Source organism: Parus major, chromosome 2, assembly GCF_001522545.3.
Source record: "Parus major isolate Abel chromosome 2, Parus_major1.1, whole genome shotgun sequence".
Classification (NCBI taxonomy): Eukaryota; Metazoa; Chordata; class Aves; order Passeriformes; family Paridae; genus Parus; species Parus major.
Window position 1 is genome coordinate 41,201,281 of NC_031769.1, and position 17,397 is coordinate 41,218,677.

The 17,397-nt window shown below is 42.5% G+C and overlaps 1 protein-coding gene across 1 annotated transcript; it reads right to left on the reverse strand.

The window, feature by feature from the left end:
- Positions 1 to 796: 796 nt before the first annotated feature.
- Positions 797 to 15,673, reverse strand: TRIM71 (tripartite motif containing 71). Its single transcript, XM_015615351.3, has 3 exons — positions 15,425 to 15,673; positions 5,672 to 5,806; positions 797 to 3,540 (listed from the first exon to the last, which is right to left on the reverse strand). The coding sequence occupies exons 1-3, from the start codon at positions 15,536 to 15,538 to the stop codon at positions 2,089 to 2,091; spliced, it is 1,701 nt and encodes a 566-aa protein (XP_015470837.1). The 5' UTR covers positions 15,539 to 15,673; the 3' UTR covers positions 797 to 2,088.
- Between the last annotated feature and the right edge of the window lie 1,724 nt (positions 15,674 to 17,397).

A 17,397-nucleotide genomic window follows, 5' to 3' on the forward strand; every position in this document is an offset into this window, starting at 1 on the left:
TTAGTTTAAGCCTCCTCTAAAGAGGCAGCTCTCTCTGTCTGCACACACCATCGGTAGTTCTACAAAACCCAGAAAGTTAACACTCCTTGGAGGGGAAAAGCAGCAAGAAGGAAAGTGCACCTTGTGATTTCTCACGAACTTGGGAAGAGTCTTTCAACCTCAGGTCACTTTTGTGCATGGTGGCTGGCAGAGAGAGGAACCCTTTCCTTGCAGGATGGTTAAGGCTCTTCAGACCTTTTGACAACGACCATATTTACATTTCAGAGATCTTCTTTTGCAAACAGTAAGGTAAATCCCACGGCATTTCCAAACCCAAGAGCACTGACACATGAGGTTTTTCCATTGCAGAGAGACAGAAAAGCCCTCTGCTCCCCACTTCAAACAATTCTTGTTTGCCAACACCAGAGGGTGAAGCTACAGGTCAGTAGAGACCATATCTGCGTGAACAGCTAAACCAGAATGCAAGAAATTGAAGAATTTAACCAAATCTTTCCAGGGACTCAAAGTCACGTTTTGCTAAAGAGATCTCTATTCTCCCCAAAAGTTTCTGCTTCTCAGAATATCTGTTTCTATATCCCCAAAAGGGCAAACTTCCCCCTGCCTCCAAGCTTTAAAGGATCATATATGTTAATTCTACACAGAATTCTTTGGTACTGCCCTGGGAAAAAAAGCAGCAAAGTTTCACCTTGATGCAGTTTGCCTTTAGCTGGTACTGGTAACTCTTCACTTGGATCTGTAGCCAGAGATCCTGCAGCAGGGAGCTATAGGCCCACCCCACCCACCCTAAAAGCTACAGTAGATATTCCCAAAATCTTCAGTCCAGCTCTTTGGGGAAGCCAGAAAATGATTAAAAAAAAAAAAATAGTCACTGATAGAGTTATTGCAATCCTCTCTGAACAAAAAAAACCCAAAACAAAACAAAGCAAAACAACTGTTGACTTCTCCAAAACACACCCTGAATCTCCAAAGCTGTGCTTATTTCTTACTTTTGGAAAAAGGTACCACTTCTGTTCTAACAAATTCACATGCTATTCCTTTAAAGTTTCTCTATGGGGAGGGGCAAAAAACACTAAGTCATTTCACAAGAAAGTATATCAAAAGGGTTTGATTTTCCCTGTTTCAATGCTCCTGCTAACCTATTCTGTTACCTAGATTGGGGGCACTGATAAAAAGAAACAGTAACTTTTTTAAAACTAATTTAGCTTTCAGGTGAAAAGGGGTAAAAATTAAATTCTCAATGATAGGACACATTAAAGGAAGCCTTGCTTTTTATCTGAACTTTACAATGACTGCACTAAGCCACTAAAATGAACAATTTGGTTTAAACTTAAAGAATTTTTGTGCATTTTCATCAGCTTCACTTTGTGCTGTTAAATTACCATGTTTCAGTAAAAAAATACACAGAAATGCCAAAAAAGAAGCAAACTTGTTCTTCCTGGCAAGTGAATCCCACTCACTTTCATAAAATGTTCAAAGTTGTTTGGGAACAAGATGCTGTGCTCACCAGTAAATCAAACACACTGAGGTATAAAAAGGAGAACAGGAAAAAGTTCTCTGCTGCAGCAGCAATTAAAAAAAAAGAAAACAAACAAAAAAAAAACCAAACCAAAACCCAAAAAAACAAAAAAGCACAAACCAAATCCAACAAATGTCCCTCCCTCCCATGTCCCCACCCACAGAACTGCAGAATGGTCAACACAAATTCTCTACAAACACCTACTACCATTTTCTCCATTTAAAAAGTTACATAGCGCCTTTCTTGGCTTAGTCTAACAGAACTCACCACACAAACCACCTAATGTGCACAGCAACACTTGTTTGTGCATGAAACCCCATCGTGGGGAAAGAGGTAAAACGTTCTGAACTATGAGTATGTGGGGATAAGGGAGGGAGCAAGAAACCGGGGAGGGAAGGGAGGACAATGAGGTAGATAGAATTCAATTTTACAGGCTCACTCCCTGCAGAAAAGGTAAGTACATTCATCTGTAAAAAAATTAAAGATGAGGTAGGTTTGAATTAACGTTGTATTTTTTCATTTTCTCTTAGAAGAATTTCCCTGAGACAGTTTCTTCCTAATTCAAACACAGATTAGAAGACGAGAATTCGATTGTTTCCAAAGTCGACCACAACAATCATGCCATCAGGGGTGACAGCTATACCTGAAGGACGGTCCATCTGACCAAAGCCGCTTCCCTGAGTGCCAAACTTGCATAAAAAGCTACCATTGGACTCGAATATCTGCACCCGGTGGTTCCTGGAGTCGGCCACGATGATGCGCCCTTCCTGATCCACCGCCACTCCCTGCGGGCGCAGGAACTGGCCGTTGCCGGTGCCCTCGGAGCCCAGGAAGCGTGCCGACTGGCAATCTGGATGGATGACCAGGAGCCGATGGTTGTTGAAGTCCGTCACTACCAAGTGGCCCTCGTGATTGAACGTCACACCTCTGGGGGAATCAAAGTGCTTCCAGAGTGCCCCTTCGAAGCCGTACTTGTTAAGGAACACGCCGTCGGGCCCGAACAGCTGAACGCGATGGTTCCTCGTGTCAGAGACCAGGATCTTGCCCTCTGCGTTGACTGCCACATCCCATGGGTAATTGAATTGCCCGTTCTTCGTTCCTTTCTCCCCAAACTTCAGAATGAACTGCCCCTCGAACGTGAAGATCTGGATGCGATGATTGTCCTTGTCGGCCACGACGATCCTACGCGAACTGTCACAGGCCACGCCGGCAGGGCGATCGAACTGGCCCGGCCGGGAGCCCAGCGTGCCAAACTTGTGATGGAAGGTCCCGCACGGCTTGAACACCTGGATGCGGTTGTTACTGCGGTCGGCGACGATGATGAAGCCTTCTTTGTCGACGCTGACCCCCCAGGGGCGGCAGAGCTTGCCGTCGCTGTCTCCCTCGCTGCCGAAGGACAGCCCCGGCAGCCCGATGCCGATGTAGCTGCGCCCGGACTTCACCACCACTTTGAAGGGGCTGTTCTCGATGTGTTGGTTGCACATCATCACGGACACCAGGTGCTCTCCCTCCAGCTGCGGACGGTAGCTGACCAGGTAGGTCCCGTTCTGCTGATCGCTGACGTCCGCCCCAAAAAGGTTTCCATCTGGGCCCATGACCACTGCAGAGATCATGTCACCCCCTGAAAGGCGAGGCTCCCCGTCGTGGTCGTAGCCCATCACAGTGAACGAGGCCACCTTGCCCTGCAGCGCACGCTTCAGCCCTTCCCCTGTGGCTTTGGTCAAGGGGGCAAAAGCCCCGCTGCTGACAAAGCCCATTGATTTAATGGCCATATACAATGCCTGGTCAGGGGGGGTGAACATGATCCTGTCGTCTTCCTGTGGCTGGAGAAGGCCTCTGACGTTCTTCAGCTCCTGCACCTGAGCCAGCATGCGGTCCCGAGCCAGAAGAATATCCATGGTACGACCCTCCTCCAGGACCTGCTGGACAGCACTAATGGTGTTATCCAGCTTGTTCAGGTTCTGACGCAACTTTTCAACTTGCAAGTAGAGTGACTTGGCCTTGACTTGGCGAATCTTTTCCACCTTGTGGGAAACGGGGGAGAGAAAAGCACACTTCCATCAGGAAAGACAGACCACAACACAGATTTCCATCAGTCTCCCTGCTACATAAATGCCAGCTGGACAGTTGTTAGCTATACACGGCTGAGGAACAAACCTCTAAAAATGATGTAGACAAGAAGAAACAAGGAAAACTAATTACTTACCCAAATTTAGGATTATTAGCCTCTCCTACCCTCCAGGCAAAACCATACATTCCAACTCTGCAGATCTGCTGCATCAGAGTGACATTTGAAAGCGAGAATTGCTTGCTTACCAGCAATTACTTGCTTCCTCCTTGTTTTCTAGTAACAAGGTTCTTGACAGATCCTCCTGATGCACATCTCACTCAGCCCCCAGGGAGGGCAGAAGTTATTGCAGCCTCTCAAGAGGAGCAGAGGCTGAGGCTTCACTAACCAGAGCTGAGACCAATTTCAGAGGGTGGGTTGTTGTCCAACTGAGCTGAGGCTGGGAGTCAGCATCAGCTAATGCGTGTGGGCTCCTCTCCATGTCATTCCCCTGCCTGCCAGAACTGTTTTTGTGTGACTGGATAATACCAGACATCTATCTCCAGGGATTTTTAGGGTCCAATTAATTTAATATTTTCTTGTAAACAGTGGCAGTCATGCTGAGCTAGTGCTTTAAAACAGGATGCTTTGTAAATGTCACTTCAAATAACACAGAAGGTTGCTGCCAGCCCCTGCTTGAAGGACTGAAATTGGTGCAAAAATGTCTGTTTTGTAACTCATCTATATAAGCCTGTGTCTAAATTTACTTGTGAAAAAACACTTCAGAACACCTGGCAAAGACACCTGCTTCATAAAACTAATAGAACATGTCTTTGATTTATTGTTGCAGAGGTACATCTCCCTGATGTCTGAATACCTTTTTGGCCACAGAACAATACCTGGAATGCATTTTAGTGAAGGAAGACTCAATGTCTGAAGACTCCTTGGTTGGACACTGACTAGATTACATATGTACAAACTTCCTATAAGTTGAGGGATGTAGGTTTTACCAGACTGTAAAAAAAATGGGAGATGATTCTTCCAATAGTTGTTCATGGCAAATTACTGATCTTAGGTCTCAGCTTAATCCTCAGACTCAGCTCTGGTATACAAAATTGTTTAATAGCATGTTTGGCACAAAAGCTTGATAGCTGAGTTTTTATTTTGCTAAAATAATTTACCACCACATTTCCGTCTTAAAATAAAATTTTTCAAGTTGAAGAGAACTTGCTCTCAGTGCAGATATTCCAACAAAGTGCATTTGTGCAGCACCATAGGATAAAAAGAACTTAGGGGCAGATCTTACTCCTTCACTAGGAACACCATAAAAGAGAAAGCTGCCACACTTCCTGCAGAAGGTTAACAGTGAAAAAGAACTCATCTCCCTCAATCCAAATCCTCAGAAAAGCAGCATTCAAAGTACATTAACTATATAAAGTGCAATTTTAATCTTGCTGTTGACACTTACAAAAGAAAACAAATCTTCACTTGCAGGTGACCACTGAATTACTTTTCTGGAATAAGAAACTTGCCTGTTACATCCTTTCCTCCTCTCAAAATACAACACATGCATTGTGGCTGAAATGAGCCCATCAGTTCAGAACTGTGCAGATACTCTTGCTGGAGAGCACTCTTTTGTTATACTAGTTAAAAAAAAAAAAAATAGCGGGAGGATGCTACCTTGATTGACAGTAAAGGTTTTTAAGGATGGGGAAAAGTTGGTCCCACAGAATTTCTACTAGCCTTTCTAAAAACAAAAAAAGGACAGGATATGATCTACAGCTTTGCTCCTTTATAAGGAGTGGATTGGAAAACCAAATATACCATGTACCTGACTCTAGAGCAGCACATTTAAGATATTTTGAAGACATTGTTTAGAGGGGATCTCCCCTTGGGGCAGCTGCTGGGCCAGCAGAGGGAGTGCCCAGCCCACCTGTGGGGCTGCACTGCTCTGAGGATACCACAGCCCCAGCAAAAACCCCACCAGCCGCTCTGATTAAGGAAACCTGCAGTTTCCCTTGGATATCAGAATCTGGCTGTGCAGTAGTTTGAGTATTTTTTCAGTTTGAAAAGCACTTGTCAGCACTTACAAATGTACAGGTGCTTACCTTCCAGAGCAGCTCACACTCCCGCTCCTCCAAGGCCTTCTTATGTCTAGTGGTCACTACTTTGACTTCAGACTGTACCACCTTCGCTTTCATCTCGACTTGCTCTGCCACAGCCTGGGCCTGTTCAATACTCAGCTGGGGAAAAACAAAGACAAACACATTTAAGGCTTGACCAAACCAATAAAAAAATGTGTCAGAGGACTGCTGGTTGCATTTCACTATGCCTGCAGGTAAAGGCGCAGTGACAACTCTTAGTTTCTTACTAGGCCTTCACACATTTCATATACTGCAGCCTAAAAACTGACAGGGATTGCTTAAATACATCTATTACATGGAGTTTACACCTTCATTGTGCCTTACACTAACACCACAGCACTAAATTCCCCGTGCAATTCCAGCAAGCAGCTAATATGGTGAACAAGAGACTTGCAGAGGAATTCATACTCATGTTTTCTTCCATGTAGAAAACCCAGTTTATCTACCCCCTCAAAATGGTTCAGACTGCTGTTGTGTGATGGGTGCACTTCAAGTGAAAAATGACACTGTAGGGAACAGACTGTGTTGTCAATGCATTTGAGCTGCCCCCCTAAAAGGATATGGAAATAATTAATTTTAAAAGAAAAAACAAAGAACAAATGGTTATCAGTAAAAAGTATTTATATAGTTATTCACATCTTGGCTAGAGACTGAATTATTTCTAATATATCATTGCAATGTTAGTATTTTAAAAGCATTCTGTAGTAGTATTCTGCAGAATGCACCCAGAAAGAATATGTCTCTTTTCCCCCCACTCAAACTAAAAATGTTTTCCTCAAAAAATTCTTCCTAAACTACTCCCAGGTTTTACAAAATATTACAGAAAGAAGCATAAAAACAAAGACCAGGCAAATCTGAAGGATCAGTTCCCAATGGAACAGGTTCAATAGCAATGGCTAACAATTTTTTCAACCCTTTGTCATAAAGTGAACCAGCAGATCAACCTGTGACCCTCAAAGAGGTTAAAAAGATAGTAACTTTTTAGTTACAAAATTCTAGAACGAAATGATGGCCTGGGAAAGTATTCAGCCTAAAAAAGAGAGGGGTTCTTACAAGCATACATACACTGGAGGGGAGGGCACTGAGAGGGCAGAGCCAGGCTTTTCCAGCAGTGCCCTGTGACAGGACCAGAGGCAATGGGCACAAACTGGAACAGAGGTTCCCTCTGAACAGAAGGAAACACTTTCTTTGTCTTCAGAAATGCAGGCTCATTGAAATCAGCTAAGAAGGAGCTTAAAGGCTTTCCCATACATTCAGAACCTTCAGGAAGATACCCTCATTTTAACTGTGCGTATGAGGATCTACCAACCTAAGAACTACCTGTTGCAACAATCTATGAAGTACCCAACGTGATCCAGACAGTACAGTGTCTGGATCTAGAAAGTCAGACAGTACAGTGTCATCATTCACTGAACAGTTATTAGGATTTTTGAACTCTCAGTTCAGCAGCATCTAAGTTTATGCCAAGAACTGGAATGCTAAAATGTAAAAACTTAAATATAGGGTTACTTGGACATTTTCATTCCAGGTAAGTTATTTTAAGACAACTAGTCTGAACTAGATTTACTCTTCCAGGTCACACAGGAGATCCTTTCCTGAAAGAACAATGAAGACTAACTTGGCCAGGTGATTGCTCTCTAGAGATAAGTTGAAGACAACACTGACAAAATCAAACAAGACAACATTTCTATCTTTACTCCAAAGAATTCTCCTGCAAACTGTCAGGGGAAAACAGCATTGCTACTTGACAGCCAGACTGCAGACCAAGGCTCAGTAAGAGGAACAGGTCTTTCAACTCTTCCTCCTTCAAGAGCTCCCAGAGTCACTTTCACTACAGTTTTAGCAGGGAATGTCTTCAAACTCATAGACAGCCTACATATCCCAGTCCCACTGGAGGCTGCCCTGCCCTCTCACAAAACTTCTGGCAGGCAAATTTGACAAAAAATGAAAATCTCATTACAACATTTAGCAAAGGAGACATGAAATCACAACTGGCCAGGGATAAATTCTTCATAAAAGCCAGGACACTGCAGACCTAGCTAGAAGAGGTCACATATAACAATACTGCACCTCTATTACCTCCTCTTTGCCATTCAAATACAGAAGTTCCTCTACTGCATGGGAAAAGCATCCATGTCTTCCAAAAGAGACCTGGATTCCCATCAAATACAGCAAAACACCTTCTCTTGCAAAGAGGAAGTGGTATCATCTTGAGAAGTGTCAGGGAAACTATCCACTCATATTCCAATTTTAACAATGATGTCTGGGGAATCATAAAAATCTTGATTTACTTATTTTTTGCTTTTTGTACTCAGTACCCATTTAGAACCATGATCTGTATATACTTATCCTTTACTATACCTTAGAGATAAGAGAAATCCCAACTTCCCTCATTAATCTTCACTAAAACCAGAGTCCACCTTTCAAGAACTCCATCATAGCAGAAGGAATAGTAATTCCCTGTGGATGCTGTGATCTTTCAGCTATAAGAACCAGTTATGCACAACTGGTTGTCTACTCATGTCATCATCTGGATTTATTTTTACTTGCCCAAGCATGATCAGCTCAGATCATAGGGGATGTCCAAAGTGCTATGATTCTAATATCACCCAGGATATTAGTAAAGTTTTGGTAAAATTCAGAGAGTCCTGCACTCTGCCCAAATAAGCTAGAACAGCCTAGGAAGGCTGACCAGCATCAAACAGCAGAGGTATGACAGGGGGAACAGCAATAGCAAGTTATCTATAACTGAAGCAAAAGCCAAAAGCATAAAGTACAATTTTTGGAAGTCTTCTTCACATGGAAATCCCTTGTTCATTTTGATTACTGTAAGATGTCAGAGTTCTGCCATGAAAACTCACTCCTGCAGGTATTTTCTATGTGGAACTTGTCTTGGAGCAGTCAACTTTTTAGGGAGCATGTCAAGCAGCAGTTTTTCTTGTTCTGGTCAGACACCAAGCAATCTTTTTAACAACAAACACTTGTAAAGAAAAATAGCTTTTATGATGCTCTCACCTCATGGCATATCTTAATTTCCCCAGTGCTAGTGAATTAGATGGTCAACCAGCTCACACACTCAGGAGACAGAAGACATGGCCTGTGTTTATCCAAGAATTCTGCTGGGTTACTGAATGTGAGATGGAAAACAACTGTTCCGTTTCCTGCTGTTGGCCAATAAGTAAATCATCTATTTGTACCTGTCCCTCTCCACCTGTGGCTTCTCAGGGCTCTAAAGATGGCCTATAATACCACTCCCCATTCTATTAGAGATGTCACCAGTGCTTTGTGTTTGTTAAAAACAAGTGAAAACAAGTAAAACACTACTTTGCAGTGTATCTTGTAAATTTCAGGGTTGAAACTGGTACTTTGAATTCCTCAAGAGTAAAACTGAAGTAGCAGCAGTCCTTATGCAGGTGACACATTCCAGGGGGCCACCACACAAGGAAACTGCAGACAGCGCTTCCAGTGAGGCAGACAAATGTGTTTGCATGAAGGAAAGCAATGCAGACATCCATCATGAGCTGTACCACTGTATTAGGAATGGCAAAGTGATGACACAGACTCTCTAGCTTGGGTTGCAAAAGAGAGCAAGTTTTATTCTTCCAGATCTTCTTTTATAGACAGTTCTGAAAAGGTAAAACCTCTCACTGGTCATCAAACCAACACATCACCATCACTGGAGAGTTGGGAACAACAGCCCCCGACCGTTTCTTGCAAGTAAACAACAAGGAGACAAACAACACCTGCAAAGCTTGTTTTCCTTCTCCAAGGACTGTTTGGATTCCTCCTTATGATTTCCCAGGCCAGGGTGAGAAAGTTGTGTGACTTAGTTTCACACAGGCTCAAGCTAATGCCTGAAGCCTAAAAATCTCTTATCTGACCAATGTCAGTTCCCAGAACTAGCTATTGTTACCAGCACATTTCAGTTTTGAGTAGAAGGTGACAAACAGAGTTGTATCAGAATATGGGTGTCCTTTGCAAGCTCCCTTTAGGTGGACATCTCTGTTAGCTCCCCTTTATCTACATTTCACCACCTGAGGGAAAAACTAGTGATGATCTTGCTCCAGTGGCTACGGCAACTGATGGTACAACATGAACCAAAGAAGAAACCAACTGCAAGAGTCAGAAGTAGCAGGGTAGCATTACAGAACTTGGCCATACTTCTGGATATCCATGCTGACCTCAGAATTGCCCAAATCAGGACTCACCATTTCTGTAGAATGCCAGCATTCAGTAATTTTTTGCATTTCCTGTCTTCTGTTGAACAACAGGAACTAGAGCCTCAAGTTATAAAAAAAAATTCTATGATTTCATGTTTACCTAAATATTCCAATGGAATATTTAATGTTCTAGACTCCCAAGTTTTCACTAGTTCTGCTTTTTTAAATGAGAAAAAAAACCCCAAAAAACGATCACAAGCATAAAATGCTTCAGGAGAAAGAAAAACTGTTAAAAAGCTTGTGTACTGAAAAGCTATGACAGACATGCTGATGCCCTTGCTGTGTGGTTTCTGCTGTCTGATACTCAAATCAAATCAGTCTGTCCACAGTTATGTCCACACAGAGGCTAACTCAGGTCTCTGAAACAGCAGGGCCTGTTAATCCAGATGCTGAGCCATGATGTTAGATCACACCAATTCAGTCCAGGAATTTATCCAATTGAACAAACTGCAGCACAACACACCACAGTGGCAGCACCATGAGACACGTTAAGGCTGCTTATGGTTATGTACTGCTACTCATCAATGCTGACTTGCATGAACATATTTGAAAAAGTCCTTAGGATTTTTTTTTATTCCATTCATCCATCCAAAGATGAGAGGGAGGTATAATTTTTCAGGCATTAATTCTGACATTTAAGTTTCCCAATCTCAAGTTTTCCAATAAAAGTTCAAACCTCTGGAGAGAAAATTCAAATTCAAAAGCAAATTTTGGTTCTACTGAGGAATTCTTCAGTATTTGAAGAGTTGAATGGATGACAAGTATTGAATAAAGAATATTAAATATACACTTTCCTACCTCAGTATGTAGGATTTGCTGTTTAACCATTAAGGAATTTAAGACTAAGTTAGTCCTACTCAGAGGGAAGCAAACTGATGCTGAGATGCTGCTTCTCTGACAAACTCCTTTCTGGATTTTAAAAGCACATTAAATACAAAAAATCCTGAAGGAAACTTTTTGGTATGTCTTAAATTAGCCCTTTTCCACCAAATGGGAGGTGTTCCAGCCATAAGTGGATTGTTTTCAGTTCCTGAAGGCACAAAAAGATACAGAGGGCTGGTTTCACTGAACTTTTCCAGTTACTTATCACTGTGTCAAAGCAGGATAAAACAACCAGGACAAAACAATCTGTTGGCTTTCTCCAGCATCAAGAACTGGATACAAACTTCCTGATGTTCTTACACTAGAAAAATTAACTGGAAGAGCCTAACTTCTCATAACTGCAGAGAAAGGTACCAGGATTAAGAAGCTTAGCAATGAATTTACAGTAATATTGGTGCAGCTATAGCACAAATCTCAGATGGACCAATTTAAAGGTTTCAGTCTAATGTGTGTAAAACACTAAAACATCCTCACTTGAAGTTTCTCACAAGGATAATTTTAAAAGAAGCTTTGATGGAGAGTAGGCTAGAGGCCAGGTTTACTCATGCCAGATACATCTAAACAATCATTTTGGTTTGTATTGCAAGAACAGACTTTTTGCCTACAGTTTTAGGCAGAACAGTAGTTTGGACAGTGACACATGTCAAATCCATCTTCCCCAATAACCATCTGCTCATGTGCTGCACCGAGGAACTCACTGAAATACCACACAAAACAATGACTGAAAGTACGACGAAATTCAGCCTCTTGATATAAATCCCAGCTTTTGAAAAGCACACTTCATTTCAGAGTCTCAAACCTGCAAGCCTGACTTCAAAGCCATGCACAGGGCTGCCTGAGCTAACTCAATGTGACAACCCCAAGACGATCCCTCGCAGCCCAGCAGTGCCATCCTTCTCAGGTATCGGCCTCCCAGCAGCACACATCCATATGGCAACCCACAGGGAAGCTCCCACTGAAGGGCAGAGGCTCCAGGCAACAGACCAGCTTCCTCCTCTGGCCAGCCCAGCTTCTTACAGTACCCCCTCACCCCCCCTAAAGGTGCTAATCTATTTCATACCACTTCCCCCACAAATTTGGGAGGGAAGCTCCTAAGCCTTTCAGGATAGATAAGAGAGCAGCTCCCGCTGTGTTCTGCACATGGCCAGTCTCACCAGGCAGTGGAGATGCTCACATGGTCAAGCACCCCAGCAAAACCAATTATAGCTTCAGCTAAGAAAGAATTCACTTTATTTACCAATAAACCCGCTTTTTAAGACATCTGAGGTGAACAAATTAAAACAGATTTTAACATGTTCACCTGGAAATTGACCCTAAATGAACATGAGCACTCAGTGCTTTAGTGTTATGCAAGTGCATTAGATTACATGCATACATCCATACATATATACAGTTACACACGTATAGATGTATTTTAAGAAGGTGACATTTTGAAGAAGCCATCTATCTTTCACCATAACAGATTTACGTTCAGTTTGTGACCTAGTCCTTGGAAAAAATTCTGAAAGAAGACAGCTAAGTGTGCACTTTCATGAGGTAAAACAAGGCAGCGGGACACGCTCCCCATATAGAACGGCAGCAGTCCCGATTCCTCCCACACCATTTATCCAGTGTCAACTTTGGCTTTCATATCACCCTGTGAATCAATCCGAGTCTCTGAAAAGGCTGGAAAAGTATCCCAGATAGGAGCATAGCTTTCTGCTGAAATAAGACAGAGTCCTACCAGCAACCCAGTTGGATGTTGCTGCTTTCATTCCCTGGCACCATCAATGGTCCTTGTAGCACTGCAGTGAACCAGCCAGGGGGCTGAGCCAGCCAGAAAGTAAACCCACAGAAAGGCTTCCCTTTCAGCTGGATCAGCTCACCCCACAGGCACAAGTTCTCATGTTAGAGACAGACTTAGGAATGCAGGCCAGGACCTCATAGCACAAGGAAGCATGGAAAGCCTTCCATCACTGCAGAAATTTCACTCAGGAAAAACAAGCAAGCTTCTTGCTCTCAGGCTTGCTGTTTCTTACAGAGGACTTCCACTTCCTTCAAAAGTGAGGTTTGGACTCTTCTGGAGTGACAGACTACATCAGGCTTCAGTGGATCAAGAGGTTGAAATGTATCCCAACTCACAACATTTTTTTTTTTAAGTCTGAAAAACAATCTTTCCTCCAAAGCCACAGGAAGAGCTTAAATAAACATTTCTTCCTAAAAGCCTTCAACTTTGGTTAACCAGATACTCTCCAGTTGACTCATGGCTTGATTTCCTCTCTCCTGCAACGCCCTTCAAATTCCACCTTTCCCCATTTACTCCCAACTACCCCTCCTCATCCATCCTCAGTGTCTCCTATCAGGGGAGCTATCACTTTCAGAGCCTATTAAGAAAGCGTTTATGGAACAGCAGTATGTATCAGTCCCACTAAGAAGTGTTACTACCACGTATTACTTTTCAAGCCTCTTAGAGCTCCAGTCTTGTGTTCCTCATATTACAGCTTGTACTGGCATTCAATTCTCTGTTGACTATTTCCATACTTTTAACAAAACCACTCAAGCCAATTTCTTTTAATTTAGAGACTACTTATTTTAGAGTTTGTTTTGAATTCATGCTGACAAGCTGTCTCCTCCCTAGGATAAACATATAGCTTCACAGCCATATTGTCCCAAGAACAAGGAGAGCTCTGCTCCATGGAAACTTTGAGTTGAGCACCTCTGCTTTTAACAGTATCACATGCTCTTCTGGCTGCTGCTGATGTTGGAGTAGCTGTCATGGACTGAACAATTTTCCTATTCCTGCACAACGCACACCAAGATTTCCATCCTGGTAACTTTATCACTGATCTGTTTGCTCACTACTCTTCTTCTGTGCAGTAGTCCAGATTAAAAACGCCATTAAATTAATGACACAGCCCAGTTCTTGAAAACATGGCTCATTTTACAGATCTTTTACACAAGCTGCTCCGCTAGCACTTCCAAGACAGACTCTTAACCTGGATGTGCTGTAGCCAGACCAGGGCAAAGCTGCATGAGCTAAGTTCAATAGAATTGCTTGCTCAAGATACATGAGTATAGCCAGAACCACGTAACTTTTACCTGCACCATCAAGTAACAATCAGCTCACTACAGTGGCAGGAGCCTTCAGCATAAAAGCCAGAAAAAAGGGAGGAATGACCAAAGTAAACTCAGTGGGAAGAAAATCAGACACAAAAGCATTTATGCAATAGTAGCAGAGTGGTGCTCCATGATCTCCTGCTAGTTTCTATTCCAAAAAACAGTCCTTACATGATTTAGCTGTACCAGTTAGATGACTTAGAGCCCTGGAGGTCAAAAGCAATAATTTAATTACTAACAGGCAAGCCCTTGTCTAGGACAGCCTGGAGAAATTCAGAACACCGCACTAGTGGTCTTTAAAGTAGTATCATTCCTTCCTTCTTGTCATTTTGGGGATGTGTGAAACATTTCAGTATGGATACTGCTGAAGAGCTTTGTAACCCAGTTTAAAACAGATCTTGGAAGATGCTATGTTTTCCAGGATTCTGCCTGAAGTTGGAGTGTGAAGTTAGCCATCCAGTGCCAAAAACTTGTTTACTGTGCTGGTACAACAAGTTAACATCAGAAGTTGAAGGAAATGTCAACAACTGACTATTATCTATACCAACATAAACCATTATCATTCCACTGGTGCAAAGACTTAATGAGAGACCAATTAGTCGCTCTTGTTTCACGGAACAAGCTTAATTCCCTCATTTACTAGAAACAAGCAGCAAAAGGATGACGATGAGCTTTGGATTGTTTTAATTATTGTTTGTACCTTGCACGTGCCAGGGAAGCTCACCCAATTTGGAAAGTAAGTTAACTCCCTATCCAGAGTCTCCCTATAGACAAAACTACTACTAATATAATATCAAACCTGCCACTAGGTAATACTCAGCAAAAGTAAGTAATTCTACATATCACAGCAGTTTAATTCCCTATGAAAACACCTTCTCTGGTTTGAAGCATTGTGCTACCTTCTTCCCAGCCCTTGCCAGGTATTAATAAATATATAATTATATAGCTATAAAACACAGCTGAGGTAGAACACAGTGATAGGCAGAGTGTGCATCTGTGTGTGCAGAGCAATCCTCACATGGAGATAGCTCTAGATCCTCTAAGCATGCAGGTTAAGGAATTTCACACCAACCCTGCAACTCATTAGTATTTTCTATTTGGTGGCAACACTGAAGACATAACAGGAGTCAAAGGTAGGCAGAGTGCTAGAAGCTATACAGGCAGGAAGATGCTCAAAGAAAGTCTCAGTTGTAAAAACAAAACCAGGTTTGGCACTGCCACACAAGATCTTTCTGGAAATGCTTCACACTCAAGCGCATTTGTACAGAGCTTCATATATATTGTGATTTACATGACAGGATTATGCTGCAAGAATGCAAAACTCATATAACAGCACTTTTATTTTCAGCTCCACCGCCACTTCTGTCAGAGATCTGAGAAAACAGAAGGAGTGAGAAGACTGACAGCAGAAGCAGAGAGCTTTTTGCCTTGACACTTTGCCCTGTAACAGACAAGCTGGGGGGGAGAGGGGGGAGAAGGAGGAGGGGGAAATAAAGTACACAAGTTGGGAGTATCTTACTTGAATAGCCTGTCGTCCTTGCTGAGCATCTGCCAGGAGCTGAATGGTGAGAGTCCTGGAGTCCTGTAGGGCGTCTTGGAGGTAGATAAAGCTGTGACCCACATGTCGTCCCATGGTACATTCCCGACATATGGGGACAGAACAGGTATCACAGTAGAAATGCAGTACCTGGAAAAAGGAGAAAGAAAAAAAATAAAAATCTCACTATATAGAGAAGAATCAAAAAGAAAACAGTCAGGATGCGTAAAAAAAAAATAATTTAAAAAATATAAAAAAATCCAAAAGCTCAACTGTAAAGGAGATGGTTAGAGGCAGCAGCAATGGGCAAAGAGTTCACAATAGTTTCTCCACAGCTATCCTCCCCAGTAAACTCCAAATCATGCATAACAGTTGGATGGAAGTGTCATTGTTTTCTTTGCAATACAATACTAGGAAGAGTGTCCGCATCAGCTCCTCTTAAGAGCGGAAGCCATCTGCCAACACTTACAGATTGGAGATGGCATCTATAGCAAGTTTCAGGTGAAGACTTTTCCTGCAAATACAAACACCAAGTTCTCTTAAATGGGCCATTCAATAATCAATACACTGGAGAGCTGCAACACCAGCACTCCCACTGCTCACAAGGGGAAAACCAACCATGCATGCCAAGAACCATCCTCTCTTTTCAAAATATGCAAATTCCTTACGTTCAGGACAGCAACAATATTAGGCAAAACTCCCCCCTGCCACTTCCATCAACAAAGCAAAAAACCTTTGCTATGACAGTGTTTTCTATGCTAGTGATGCTTCGAGGTGCTTGAGTTGGAAAACAAGACTGGAACTTTGTCATGCCCAATCAGAGCATCTGAATGCTAGAGTGACCTGTGGCAACCACTAAATCCCCATTCTGCTCACAAAGCACTTCCAAACCCTGTATTCAAACCACAACTTAGACCAAGATGCTAGCCTAGAAAGCTGGATCCATTCATCAGCTGTAGCTGCTCCCATTCCATCCAGTAGAGGGAAGTAACACACAGAAACAGCAATTTTCCACAGAAGCCTGTTTGCTTAGAGGGAAGCAGAAATCGGCTCTCTTAAGTTTTCGTTTCCAAAGATGCAAATGAAGGAGCACAACACTCCAACATAAGAAAGTTCCATATTCAAGTCTTGCTGCTAACGACACACACTATTTTTCTTACAGTGTAATAATCAAAAATCTCTATTACCATGGAACTGTACAATGGCACAAGGTTTCCTATTAAGGACAACTTTTCCATCACCAGATATTTGAAGCCTACCTCACAGAAAGGAGCAAGAGCAGAACAAAGATTGGGCAAGTGTTTGATATGCCTGTCTTCTCCCAGCTGTCATCCAGCCACTCCCGACTCCAGCTTGATATGGTGCTTAACATCCCCCTTTCCCTTCTCCCTCAAAAGCAAGGGGAAGGACAGGACAGGTGACTCCCTTGGATGGCCTGGGCTGCATAAAGTGACATTTTAAGCTCCTATAAGCGCAACAGCTGAAGTGGTATATGGATTAATTTCTCAAAGGGGTATGTGTGTGTTCCTGTGCACATGTCAGATTTTACTAAGATCTGCCTCTTTTTTTTCCTCTGAAATTAAATTTTGCTGTAGGGAAACTGGAACAAACTTATGTTTGCTTCTGTTCAAACACTAAACCCTCAAGCAGTGTCTCAGATTGCCATTTTCCCCAAGTGAAAAATGCCTTAGGTCTAAAATACATCATTCAAACACATCGTCCTGCTCAACGAGAGGGATGCTTGTCCTTACACTGCGGTTATCTAAATATGTATACAATGTTCACTTGCAAACAAAATTCCTTTTCTGTTGAAATTACAGGGAATGTTTATTACATGTTGCTGAATAACTCCACTTAAACAACTGAGAAGTTGAGAGAGAATGAAAACCAAGACAAGGTATCAAGTTAAGTCATATGAATCTGATATACTTTAAAAACATACAGCGGGGATTTGG